At 45.2% G+C, this 14394-nt stretch overlaps 2 protein-coding genes across 2 annotated transcripts in view; one reads left to right on the top strand and one right to left on the bottom strand.

Annotated features, from left to right (window-relative positions):
* LOC311142326 (NACHT, LRR and PYD domains-containing protein 3-like) overlaps positions 1-14394 on the bottom strand; it is a 385235-nt gene that overhangs the window by 247340 nt on the left and 123501 nt on the right. The gene's annotated exons all lie outside the window — the stretch shown is intronic.
* The window catches only part of LOC311141141 (NACHT, LRR and PYD domains-containing protein 3-like), an 80607-nt gene that overhangs the window by 55810 nt on the left and 10403 nt on the right, over positions 1-14394 (top strand). The window contains exons 14-21 of the mRNA XM_084176395.1: positions 2880-2996; positions 3253-3337; positions 3467-3695; positions 4112-5909; positions 6174-6347; positions 7352-7525; positions 8967-9140; positions 10465-10511. Of these exons, the coding sequence (XP_084032521.1) occupies positions 2880-2996; positions 3253-3337; positions 3467-3695; positions 4112-5909; positions 6174-6347; positions 7352-7525; positions 8967-9140; positions 10465-10511 (2798 nt within the window). The remainder of the gene's footprint in view (positions 1-2879; positions 2997-3252; positions 3338-3466; positions 3696-4111; positions 5910-6173; positions 6348-7351; positions 7526-8966; positions 9141-10464; positions 10512-14394) is intronic.

Raw genomic sequence — 14394 nt, 5'->3', positions numbered from 1 at the left:
TCTCAACGGTCCGGCTCGCCACCTAAACTCCGCCCCTGTGCTTTTTACTCAAAAAAGCTCAGCCCAGCGGAGTGTAACTATGACGTTGGGACAGGGAGCTGTTAGCTGTAGTTCAAGCCCTTAAGGTGTGGAGGCATTGGCTTGAGGGGGCTCAACACCCTTTCCTCATTTTGACTGACCATCGGAACCTGGAGTACATCCGGGCAGCGAGGAGACTGAACCCTCGCCAGGCTCGATGGAGTATGTTACTCACCAGGTTCGTATTTAAAATCACGTACATCCCTGGGTCCCAGAATGGTAAGGCAGATGCACTGTCCCGGCGGTATGACAGGGAGGAGAGGTCCGTTGAGCCTACTCCCATACTACCGGAGTCTTGCCTTGTGGCACCGGTGGTGTGGGAGGTCGATGCCAAAAATCGAGCGAGCGTTGCGTACCGACCCCAGCCCTCCACAGTGTCCTGAGGGTCGGAAGTACGTTCCGCTCGAGATTCGGGATCGACTCATTTACTGGGCTCACACGTCACCCTCCTCTGGACATCCGGGTATTGGCCGGACAGTGCATTGCCTTAGCACTAAATACTGGTGGCCTACTTTGGCTAGGGATTTGAGGGTTTATGTCTCCTCCTGCTCGGTGTGCACCCAGTGTAAGGCGCCCCGACATCTGCCCAGGGGTAAGTTACAACCCCTGCCCGTTCCACAACGACCATGGTCCCACCTCTCGGTGGATTTTGTGACAGACCTTCACCTCTCTCAGGGGAATACCACCATCCTGGTCTTTGTGGACCGGTTCTCAAAGGCCTGTCGTCTTCTCCCTATGTCGGTCTTCCTACTGCCCTACAGACCGCTGAGGCCCTATTTACCCACGTCTTCCAGCATTACGGGGTACCCGAGGATATAGTGTCTGATTGAGGCCCCCAGTTTACCTTCCGTGTTTGGAGAGCGTTCATGGAGCGTTTGGGGGTCTCGGTTAGCCTTATCTCAGGGTACCACCCGGAGAGTAACGGGCAGGTAGAACGTGTCAACCAGGATGTGGGTAGGATTCTGAGGTCGTATTGCCAGGACCAGCCTGAGGAGTGGGCACGGTACTCCTCTACCAACCTAACCCCCTTCCAATGTGTGTTAGGTTACCAGCCGGTTCTGGCACCGTGGCAGCAGAGCCAGATCGAGGCCCCTGCGGTGGATGATTGGATGAGGCGCTCGGAAGAGACGTGGAACGCTGCCCACGTCCACCTGCAGCGGGCCGTCCTTCGTCACAAGGCGAGCGCCGATCTCCACCGCAGTGAGGGGCCGGTGTACGCACCCGGAGATCGAGTCTGGCTCTCTACCAGAAACCTACCCCTCCGCCTGCTCTGCCGGAAGCTGGGTCGGCGGTTTGTGGGGCCCTTTAAAGTCCTGAGAAGATTGAACGAGGTGTGTTATAGGTTACATCTACCTGTTGAGTATAAGAATATTAACCCCTCGTTCCATGTGTCTCTTCTCAGGCCGGTGGTAGCTGGTCCACTCCAGGACAATGAGATAGGAGAGACTCCTCCGCCCCCACTGGACATCGAGGGGGCTCCGGCGTACACCGTTCGGTCCATCTTGGACTCCAGACGCCGGATGGGGTGTCTCCAGTATCTCGTGGAGTGGGGGGGGTACGGCCCGGAGGAGCGGTGCTGGGTGCCGCGGAGGGACATCCTAGACCCATCTCTCCTGTCGGAGTTCCACCGGGACCATCCTCCGCGCGTCAAGGGGGGGGGTACTGTCACGGATTAGGCCGAGGCTGCTCCTCCTCCTGGTTCGGGCAGGCTTCGGCGGTCATCGTCCCCGGAGTACTAGCTGCCACTGATCGCTGTTTCATGTTCGTTTGGTTTTGTCTTTATGTTGTACACCTGTCTTGTTAGTCCTCGTTAGTGTCCAATTTAGTTCTCGTTGGTTGTGTTTGTCTTTGTGTGTGATTGCTCTTCTGTTTTCGTGTTGGAGCTACGTACTTCCCTCCAGTGTTTGGAGAGGGTTTTCGCACATGTTAGTGCGCCGTTTGTTTGACGCCTGTGTGCGCCGTGATTTCGCCTTCGGGCTTATTGTGCTTATTTTCTACGTGATTATTGCACTAAAGTCTTTTGGACTGAGCTTCTGCGTCCTGTGCTTGATTCATGCACCACACCCACCTTCAGCACCCCTTGACACTTCTGTGTATAAATTGATGCGGGAGGGCAAAAAAGCATCTAACGACGCACTTGGCTGTTCTACAAGTGGTCTGAGACAGGTGTTAGAACATGAGCGTTTTCAAGTGCAACGTTAATAACGATGGTTTTGGGAAACAGCTCAGAGATTTAACAATGCTCCTACGAAGGTTCTAATGATGAACTTGGCCTTAAGATGCTTTTGGGATACCAGGCCCTGGACAAAAACATCTGCTAAATGACTAAAATATCAAATGTAAATGTTTTACATACAGATCTCATATTACTGTATTTATTATTATTTTTTAAATATATTTAAATATTGATGTCACAAGTGTATCATTTGTACAGTTCTTTATTAAAAATGTAGTTATTTGTTACATTTAACTGTGTAAAACCTAGCAGTACTACTTATTTCTTTGAGTTAATTAGATATATAGCATTTTGCAAACAAATGAAATGATGCCAATAAGTGATTGATTTTAATCAAACACATGCCTGTCATTGAACAACACCTTGCCATTATTAGCTAGTGAAAATGGCTAGATGGTGAAAAAACACAACCATTTATTTGATAATTTCTTTAAACAATAGAAGCTAATTTACGAACATTTCTGAAAATGGATATATAGCGTTTTGTAATTAAACTCTTCTTATGTTTCCCCATCTGAGCTCAGAGTAGATGAGAGACGTAATGTTTTTCTCTGTTGTGTTGAAGCCCAATCAAGCAGGAGAGACCAGCCTCCCCTGTACCCAGCTGTGTGTCCATGAAGAGTGACCGGTCTATGATGCAACCTCTAAACTTTAGAGAGGGAGACTTTTCTACTGAACAAAGGTAAGAAGAACTCATGGGTCATGGTCAGTGAGTTAAACAACACTGTCTCTAGTAATTTCTCCTCTCCATTTTACCATTTATTTTTGTTGTTTTCATAATCCATAGGCTAATCCTTTTTTCCATGTTCATAGTCCTGAAACAATATTAAACAAACACAACATTCCCTCCCTGTGTGTGTGTGTGTGTGTGTGTGTGTGTGTGTGTGTGTGTGTGCACTCCCTGGATGAGGAGATGTAATCTCATGTTTTGTCCACAGAAACCAACAGGAGAGATCAGAGTCAGAGATTCTCAGTGGTCAGTCTTCCCAGAGTCATCAAACAGACCTGGCCTCCATATTCAGTGTATGTGGTCCTGTTATGTATATTTGTTTTCGTTTACCTCAAGTAAAGTTGATCTGTCAATCATTCATTCATGTGTTAATGAGAAAGCATTTAGTCTCTTGCTTAACTGATTTACTTGATTTATTTCAGTTGCTTGAAGATAATATTATGACATTTGTGAAGAACGAGCTGAAGATGTTCAAGAGGATTCTTAGTCCAGAACTCCCAGAAGGCTTTGAGAGTCAGAAGCAGGATAAGGAAGTGGTGGATGCTGAAGATGAGAAGCAGGAGAGCAGTGCCAGAGAGGGGGCTCTGAAGATCACACTGCACGTCCTGAGGAAAATGAACCAGAAGGAGCTTGCTGACACACTGGAGAAAAGTAAAAGCTGTCTGCCTCATGTTGAATGCTGTTTTAGAACAAACATTTAAAAGCTGTAGCTAAAGTACAGCTAAAGTAGCTGTGTAACTCAATGATATTGTAGCAGCCTTAACACAACACCTAGTGACCTCATCAAGTATCAGCAGGGAGGTGTTGTGTTGATTCATTGAGAGAGAGAGAGAGAGAGAGAGAGAGAGAGAGAGAGAGAGAGAGAGAGAGAGAGAGAGAGAGAGAGAGAGAGAGAGAGAGAGAGAGAAAATTATTAATGCCATCAATAATACCAATAATGATATAAATCAGTCACACCAGTGTGGAATGCATTATGAAAACATTTACAGATTTATACAGACAAGAGAATAAATGATTATACTTCATTAAAACAGATGTAATATTAATATCCTCTGTGTTATTTCTAGATTCAGATGAGCGTGCTGTGATTCTTCAACGTGAACTCAAATCTAATCTAAAGAAGAAGTTTCAATGTGTATTTGAGGGGATCGCTAAACAAGGAAACCCAACACTTCTCAATAAGATCTACACAGAGCTCTACATCACAGAGGGTGGAACAGGAGAGGTCAATAATGAACATGAGCTGAGACAGATTGAGACAACAACCAGGAAACAAGCAAGACCAGAGACTGCAATCAAATGTAACGACATCTTCAAACCCTTAACTGGACAAGACAAACTTATCAGAACTGTGCTGACAAAGGGAGTCGCTGGCATTGGAAAAACAGTCTCTGTGCAGAAGTTCATTCTGGACTGGGCTGAAGGAAAAGCAAATCAGGATGTCCAATTTGTCTTTTCATTCCCTTTTCGGGAGCTACATTCGATGAAAAAGAAAAAAAAGACTTTCATTGAACTTCTCAATCACTTCTCAGTGGAAACCAAAGAATCAAGAATCTCCAACTACGACAAGTACAAAGTTCTGTTCATCTTTGATGGTCTGGATGAGTGCCAACTGCCCCTAGACTTCCAGAAGAACAAGATTTGTTGTGAAGTCACAGAGTCAACCTCAGTGGATGTTCTGCTGACAAATCTCATCAAGGGAAATCTGCTTCCCTCTGCTCTCCTCTGGATAACTACCCGACCTGCAGCAGCCAATCAGATCCCTTCAGGGTGTGTTGACCAGGTGACAGAGGTACGAGGGTTCAATGACCCACAGAAGGAGGAGTACTTCAGGAAGAGATTCAGTGATGAGGACCTGGCCAGCAGAATCATATCACACATAAAGACATCAAGGAGCCTCCACATCATGTGCCACATTCCAGTCTTCTGTTGGATTTCTGCAATAGTCCTTGAACACATGCTGAAACATAAGAGAGAAGAGATGCCCAAGACTCTGACTGAGATGTACACACACCTTGTGGAGTTTCATACCAAACAGAAGAATGAAAAGTATCTTGGGAAAGAAGATACAGGTCCACACTGGAATAAAGAGAGCATTCTGTCACTGGGAAAACTGGCTTTTCAACAGCTTGTGAAGGGCAATCTGATTTTCTTTGAAGAAGACCTGAAAGAGGCTGGCATTGATGTCAATGAAGCCTCAGTGTACTCAGGATTGTGCACACAGCTCTTTAAAGAGGAATGTGGGCTGTACCAGGACAAGGTGTACTGCTTCGTGCATCTGAGCATTCAGGAGTTTCTGGCTGCTGTATATGTGTTCCTCTCATTCATCAACAACAATGAGAATCTAATGGATGAACCTCAATCAACGTCCAGCAACTTTTCTGTGAAGATCAGACACAAGCGTAAAGTTACCTTCTACAAGAGTGCTGTGGATAAAGCCTTACAAAGTGAGACAGGAAACCTGGACCTGTTCCTCCGCTTCCTTCTGGGCCTCTCACTGGAGTCCAATCAGAAGCACTTACGAGGTCTACTGACAAAGACAAGAAGCAGCTCACAGAGCCATGAAGAAACAGTCAAGTACATCAAGGAGAAGATCAGGGAGAATCCCTCTCCAGAGAGGTGCATCAATCTGTTCCATTGTCTGAATGAACTGAATGACCATTCTCTAGAGGAGGATATCCAAAGCTACCTGAGCTCAGGAAGTCTCTCAGAAGAAGAACTGTCACCTGCACAGTGCTCAGCTCTGGTCTTTGTGTTGCTGACTTCAGAAAAGGAGCTGGATGTGTTTGACCTGAAGAAATACTCCAGATCAGAGGAAGGTCTTCTGAGGCTGCTGCCAGTGGTCAAAGTCTCCAGAGCTGCTCTGTGAGTACATAACATGACATTTAAGTACTAATCATCAGGAAGAAATATTCAGTTTAGAGAAATATATGTATTATTGAAAAACATATTGAATCAATGCATTGATGTTCACTTCAGTATAACAATATGAGCATACAATTCTAGGAGACGGAAGATGAATCTATATGTTGTTTAAGAGAATAAACCAAATGCATCTGCCAATGTCCTTCTACACTACTGGTGTTAAATTAACAGTGTATTTGTGAAATCATGATGATCTCTTTGCAGGCTGTCAGGCTGTGGAGTCACAGAGGAAGGCTGTGCTTCTCTGGTCTCAGCTCTGAAGTCAAACCCCTCACACCTGAGAGAGCTGGATCTGAGTAACAATGACCTGAAGGATTCAGGAGTGAAGCTGCTCTCTGCTGGACTGGGGAATCCCCACTGTAAACTGGAGACTCTGAGGTCAGTATTCCTGTAGTTGGTCAACAAGTGATAACTGTTCACCAGATCCACATGTGTTTACCAGGCACACATTGTCCACACCATATGTGTTTGGACAGTGAAGCTTACAGTTTTACATTTGGTGCTACGCTCCAGCATTTTGGATTTGAGATAGAATGCTTCATATTAGGCAACAGTACAGAATGTCACCTTTTATTTGATGTTAATGGTGAGAGGTTAGCATGTTTTGTTGTAGCCTCTGTAACTTTCTCATTCATTATTATTCATGATTCATTCAGGATTTTTATTAATCAAGGCATCATTAGGATTAATTTAGTAGTGTTTAGAAACATGTTATCTACTCACTTAGATAGAAAAGTACTCCAGTCATCATCCACCATTCAGTTACTATTGGACAAAACATAACCCAAAACACAACCAAAACAAACTGCAAATGCAACCAACAAGTTTGGAACCAAATACTAAACTTTTGACTACTTTAATACACTATAAGTGAATTGGTCAGAATACTTATGACTTCTTCAAATGGGGGACTAGATACAAAAAGTGCTTTTATTTCTAAACGGTGAAACAGATATGTATTAAAATATTCTCAAATAAAAGGTGACATTATATACTGTCACCTCATATGAAACATTTCATCTGAAATCCAAAATGCTGGAGTACAGAGCCACATTTAAAATGTTAGCTTTACTGTGAAAATAGATATAGTGTGGACTGTATACTCAATACAATCTAAATCTGATACCTCACTGTCTGTCTTTTGACTGATACTGCTTTTTAAACTGCTCTGGTCAGTCTACTCAAATATTCGTAATATACATGTTTCTCTCTACAATCAATATATGATCATTTCTAATAATGAAACATTCATTAATTTATGAATAGACATGGCAGGTTTCAGGACACTGATATATCTGAATGTGTTGAAAAAATATATTGCCACTCTATTTTCACCACCAAAGAATAGCAGTGTGGTTTTAATATGATTTGACTCTTTGCAGGCTGTCAGGCTGTCTAGTCACAGAGGAAGGCTGTGCTTCTCTGGTCTCAGCTCTGAAGTCAAACCCCTCACACCTGAGAGAGCTGGATCTGAGTAACAATGACCTGAAGGATTCAGGAGTGAAGCTGCTCTCTGCTGGACTGGGGAATCCCCACTGTAAACTGGAGACTCTGAGGTCAGTATTCCTGTAGTTGGTCAACAAGTGATAACTGTTCACCAGATCCACATGTGTTTACCAGGCACACATAGTCCACACCATATGTGTTTGGACAGTGAAGCTTACAGTTTTACATTTGGTGCTATGCTCCAGCATTTTGGATTTGAGATAGAATGTTTCATATTAGGTGACAGTATATAATGTCACCTTTTATTTGAGGGTATTTTAATACATATCTGTTTCACCGTTTAGAAATGAAATCACTTTATGTATCTATTTCTCCCATTTGTATATGTCGTAATAATTTGGACATATTCACTTATATTGTATTAAAGTAGTCATAAGTTTAGTATTTGGTCCCATATTCCTTACCTGCAGTGATTACATCAAGCTTGTGATTCTACAAACTTGTTGAATACATTTGCAGTTTGTCTTGGTTGTGTTTTGGATTATGTTTTTCCCAATAGAAACTGAATGGTGAATAATGTCCTGTCATTTTGGAGTCACTTCACTTGTATTGTCAGTAAGAATAGAAGATGTTTCTGAACACTTCTACATTCATGTGGATGCTACCATGATTATGAATAATCATGAATGAATCGTGAATGATGATTAATGAGAAAGTTACAGAGGAACAAGGATCATACCCCCTCTGTTATTGGTAATGGTGAGAGGTTAGCATGTTTTGTTGTAGCCTCTGTAACTTTCTCACTCATTATCATTCATGAGTCATTCATGATTTTTCTTCATCATGGCATCATCAGGATTCATTTAGTAGTGTTTAGAAACATGTTATCTACTCACTTAGACAGAAAATTACTCCAGTCATCATCCACCATTCAGTTACTGTTGGGCAAAACATAACCCAAAACACAACCAAAACAAACTGCAAATGCAACCAACGAGATTACAACCAAATACTCAACTTTTGACTACTTTAATACTCTATAAGTGAATTGGTCAGAATACTTATGACTTCTTCAAATGGGGGGACTAGATACATAAAGTGCTTTCATTTCTAAACGGTGAAACAGATATGTATTAAAATACCCTCAAATAAAAGGTGACATTATATACTGTCATCTCATATAAAACATCTGATCTCAAATCCAAAATGCTGGAGTATAGAGCCACATTTAAAATGTTATCTTCACTGTCAAACTAGATATGGTGTGGACTGTATACTCAATACAATCTAAATCTGATACCTCACTGTCTGTCTTTTGACTGATACTGCTTTTTAAACTGCTCTGGTCAGTCTACTCAAATATTTGTACTTCATATTTTTCTCTCTACAAGCAATATTATGATAATTTCTAATAATGATACATTAATATATGAATAGATATGGCAGGTTTCAGGACACTGATATATCTGAAAATGTTGAAAAAATATTCTGCCACTATTTTCACCACCAAAGAATAGCAGTGTGGTTTTAATATGAGTTGACTCTTTGCAGGCTGTCAGGCTGTCTAGTCACAGAGGAAGGCTGTGCTTCTTTGGTCTCAGCTCTGAAGTCAAACCCCTCACACCTGAGGGAGCTGGACCTGAGCTACAATCACCCAGGAGACTCAGGAGTCAGACTGCTCTCTGCTGGACTGGAGGATCCACACTGCAGACTGGAGAAACTCAAGTATGTAGAGGGTTTATGTCAATGTTCATATCAGACATGTTGGAGTTATCAGGCTAGTTAAGACAAACATTCTGACCACCACTTGGACTAAGTTATATAAAGACTGTGTGTGGGTCCAGTGTGTGGGTCCAGTGTGTGTGTGTCCAGTGTTGTGTGTGTGTGTGTGTGTGTGTGTGTGTGTGTGTGTGTGTGTGTGTGTGTGTGTGTGTGTGTGTGTGTGTGTGTCCAGTGTGTGTGGGTGTGTGTCCAGTGTGTATGTGTGTGTGTCCAGTGTGGGTGTGTGTGTGTGTCCAGTATGTTTGTGTGTCCAGTGTGTGTCCAGTGTGTGTGTGTCCAGTGTGTGTGTGTGTCCAGTGTGTGTTTGTCTGTGTTTGTCCAGTGTGTGTGGACACACACACACACACTGGACACACACACACACACACACACACACACATACACACACACACACATTGGACACAGACAAACACACACAAACACACACACACTGGACACACACACACACACTGGACACAGACACACACACTGGACACACACACACACACACACACACACACTGGACACGTACACTGGACAAACACACACACAAACTGGAGACACATAATGTACACACACTGGACCCACACACTGGAACCACACACACACACACACACACACACACACACACACACACACACACTGGACCTACACACACTGGACACGCTCACACACACTGGACACACACACACACACACACACACACACACACACACACACACACACTGGACACACACACACACACACTGGAAACACACACACACACACTGGACACACAAACACACACACTGGACCCATACACACACACACACTGGACACACACACACTGAACACACACACACACACACACTGGACACACACACACTGGACATTCACACACACACACACTGGACCTACACACACTGGACACACACACACACACTGGACACACACACACACACACACACACACACACACACACACACACACACACTGGACACACACACACACACACAAACACTGGACACACACACACACTGGACACACACACACACACACACTGGACACACACACACACACATACACTGGACACACAAACACACACAAACAAACACACACTGGACACACACAAAGTTTTATGCTGACTGTGTGTGTGTGTGTGTGTGTGTGTGTGTGTGTGTGTGTGTGTGTGTGTGTGTGTGTGTGTGTGTGTGTGTGTGTGTGTGTGTGTGTTTGTTTGTGTGTTTGTGTGTGTGTGTGTGTGAGAGAGTATCCCTCAATGACTGTCTGTTCTTCTGCTTACCTACAGTGTGGAACATGGTGGAGAGAACACAATGAAACCTGGACTTAAAAAATGTGAGTGTTGACTGCTGGGAAGAATATGACTAAGAATAAGTATTAATTCAAGTGAAGTCAAAGTCAAAGACCACCATCATTACTTACTTGGTCATATTAAATATTAGCTGTAGTTCTACAGAAGCAGAAATCAGGGACACCAAAGTTTACAAAGAGTTGCTTTGACAATGTGTGTGTCTGTGTATGTGTGTGGCGTATTCCTGTTACATTAGAAATGTGTGTGTGTGTGTGTGTGTGTGTGTGTTCATGCTTGCATGCATACAGGTGTGTGTGTGTGTGTGTGTTCAGGATGTGTGTGTTTGTTCAGGATGTGTGTGTGTGTCCTGTGTGTGTGTGTGTGTTCAGTGTGTGTGTGTGTGTTTGTGTGTGTGTGTGTGTGTGTTCAGTGTGTGTGTGTGTGTGTGTTCAGGATGTGTGTGTGTTAATTAATGGGAATAAGTGCGTTTTATATTACCATACATTATAGAGTGGAGTGGGAGCAGGGTTGATATAGGAGTGACATATAAAGGAATCAGCAGGAGAGGAAGGCTTGAGGACTGTCTGATTGGAGGTAATGACAAGTCCTGGAGTCTGCTCTGCTCTGACAACAGTTACTCTGCCAGGCACAATAATAAGTCCACTACCATAGACGTCCCCTCCTCCAGCTCCCACAGAGTAGGAGTGTATCTGGACTGGCCAGCCGGCACTCTGTCCTTCTACCATGGTAACACTGACACACACACACACACACTGGACACACACACACACTGGACACACGGACACACACACACACTGGACACACACACACACACACACTGGACACAAACACACTGAACACACACACACTAAACACACACACACACTGGACATACACACTGAACACACACACACACACAGGACACACACACTCATACACACACACACACACACAGGACACACACACTGGACACACACACACGTACACACTGGACACACACACACTGAAAACACACACACACACACACTGGATCCATAAACACAGACACTGGACACACATACACGCTGGACAAACATACACACACTGGACAGACACACACACTGGACAAACACACACATACTGGACACACACACACACTGGACACACACCCATACACACTCCCATACACACACACTGGACACACTGGACACTGGACAAACACACACACACACACACACTGGACACACACGCACACTGGACAAAGACACACACACTGGACACACACACACACACACACACACACACACTGGACACACACACACACACACACACTGGACACACACACACTGACTGGACACACACACACACACACACACACACACACAAACTGGAAACACACACACACACTGGACACAGACACACTCGACACACACACACTGACTGGACACACACACACACACACACACACACACACATACACACACACTGGAAACACAAACACACTGGACACACACACTGGACACACACACATACACATATACCGAACTCATATACTGGACACAAACACACAAACTCTTGACACACACACTGGACACACTCACACTGGACACACAACACACACTGGACACACATACACACTGGACACACACACACACACTGGACACACACACACACTGGACACACACACACACTGGACACACATACACACTGGACACAAACACTGGACACACACACACACCCTTGACCTGTCGTCTGCCTGCCCCCTGTTTTGTTATGAAACATCTGTGATTCGAACGGTCTGCATCTGGGTCTTATCCTGAGTTCTGATTGTGCGAACCGGCCATGACTGACCCAGCAGACTCGGACCAGCTCCGCCACGCCGTCTCCTCCCAAGGAGCCACCATTGGGAGGCACGAGGAGTTACTTCGAGGTCTTATGGAAGGATTCCAGACCTTGGCGGAATGCCATGACCGTGTCTTGAAAACATTGCTGGAGCAATTCCGCTGATTATCTGTTAGGCAGCCGGCCATGACAGTAACCTCCCAGCCCCTCAGTAACTCCGCTGTCAGCAGCGCGTCTCTCCAGGCCACCCCGGCTTCCCGAGAACCTCGCTTACCTCCTCCGCAACGCTTCGCTGGAGAGTCAGGAACCTGTCGAGCATTTCTCTCCCAGTGTTTCCACATCTTCGAGCTGCAGCCCTCGTCCTTCCCCTCGGACTGCTCGAAGATAGCGCACCTCATAATGTCCGGGAAGGCTCTCGCCTGGGCTACGGTGGTGTGGGAACAGCAATCTGCCGTGTGCTTCAGTATGGAGGAGTTTGTGGCTGAGGTGAAAAAGGTTTGGGAGAGAGGCTGCCCGGAAGTTACTCCAGCTTCGTCAAGACTCCCGCAGTGAAGCGGACTATGAAGTTGATTTCCGCACATTGGCTTCCGAGAGTGCCTGGAACCTGAATCCCTGTTCGACACGTTCTTTCATGGATTATTGGAGGAGATTAAAGACGAGTTCACAGTCCGGGAGCTGCCTACGGATCTCGACTCACTCATTGCCTTGACCATCCGGATCGATGGGCAGCTATGGGAATGTAGGAGGGAGAAGAGGTCTGATTCCGGTCCCACTCGCCCAATGATCCCACCTCGCCTCCGAGGAATCCCAGAAGTCCCCGGAATCAGACCTCTGGGGCCGATGAGAGTTTCATGGACGCTACCCTGGTGTCAGATCTGGGCATCCCCACTCAGCCCCTCTCCATTCCCATGGACCTTAGAGAGCTGGATGGGCACTCTATAGGCAGAGTCACCCACACTAATCCTCCTATCAACCCGCGAGTGTCAGGGAATGCAGCTCATCAAGTCTCCTCAGGTTCCCGTGGTATTGGGGTTTTCTTGGCTCCAGCGACACAATTCCCTTATCAACTGAACTGTGAGGTAGATTTTTTAGTGGACTATGAGATAAAACTGAGTTAATCACGAAAATATAGTTAGAATTCTCTGTTGCTAGGCAATAACTTAATTGGGTCATTTCACTGTGTGTGTGTGAAGTGGGAATCTGACCTCGGGTCGAATTGCTCGTTCTTACTTAAATCCATGGCTGTCCTACTTCATCAGAGACTGAAACCAGACTGTGGCCTTTTGCCTCTCTCCTCAAACAAAGTGGAAAGAGCGGCCAGGGTTGAACAGAGTTCAGGCTAAATCTTTGTCTCTCCTTGGCTATCGTCTTGATTGATTACAGCATGATGGGGTGGGGTTTGTGTATGTTTGAAAGATTAAGTATGGACCTGTCATGTCCAACAATCAGTCTTCAGGTCAAGCCCGGGAGAGCCGGGGTTGAACAGAGTTTAAACTAAACATAAGTGTTTTTGCAAGATAAGGGATTGATTGATTGTATTACTATTGATTCTGAACTGAATGAAAGTCGAATTTAGCCGCCTTTGTAGACAAAGGAAGTGGGCGGAGTGATAGAGAGCGGGAAACTGAAGAGGGAGGGATTTTGAGCTAGAAGAGATGTGAATGGGACTGTATAGCTGGGGAAGAGAGAGAGAGAAAAGTGGGCTACTCTGCAGAACAGCACGGGCTTTGTTGAATTGAAATAAAGTCAAATCTTGATTCTACAAAAACTCTGGAAGAACTTAGATTTTTAATAAAGTATAGTGATTATTTTCCACAACAACTGCTGGTGCTATCATGGGCTGGAGCCCGTTCTGCCACACCCATTGCCTGAAGTCGGCGCCGCCTGCCCCGGACATCTTCCTGTGTGCTCGGAAGAAGCCTCGGACCTCTCCGTCATTCCTGCGGAGTACCAGGACCTCCGGGAGGTTTTCAGCAAGGTCCGGGCCACTTCGCTTCGCATCGAAACTATGACTGCGGGATCGACCTTCTCCCGGGCACTACACCACCCCAGGGACGGCTGTATTCACTGTCGGGTCCGGAGACCAAGGCTATGGAGACGTACATC

The sequence above is a fragment of the Coregonus lavaretus genome, assembly GCF_964263955.1.
Source record: "Coregonus lavaretus genome assembly, chromosome: 2".
Classification (NCBI taxonomy): domain Eukaryota; kingdom Metazoa; phylum Chordata; class Actinopteri; order Salmoniformes; family Salmonidae; genus Coregonus; species Coregonus lavaretus.
The sequence above is the reverse complement of the archived record's forward strand: the minus strand, read 5'-3'. Positions and strand labels throughout refer to the sequence as shown.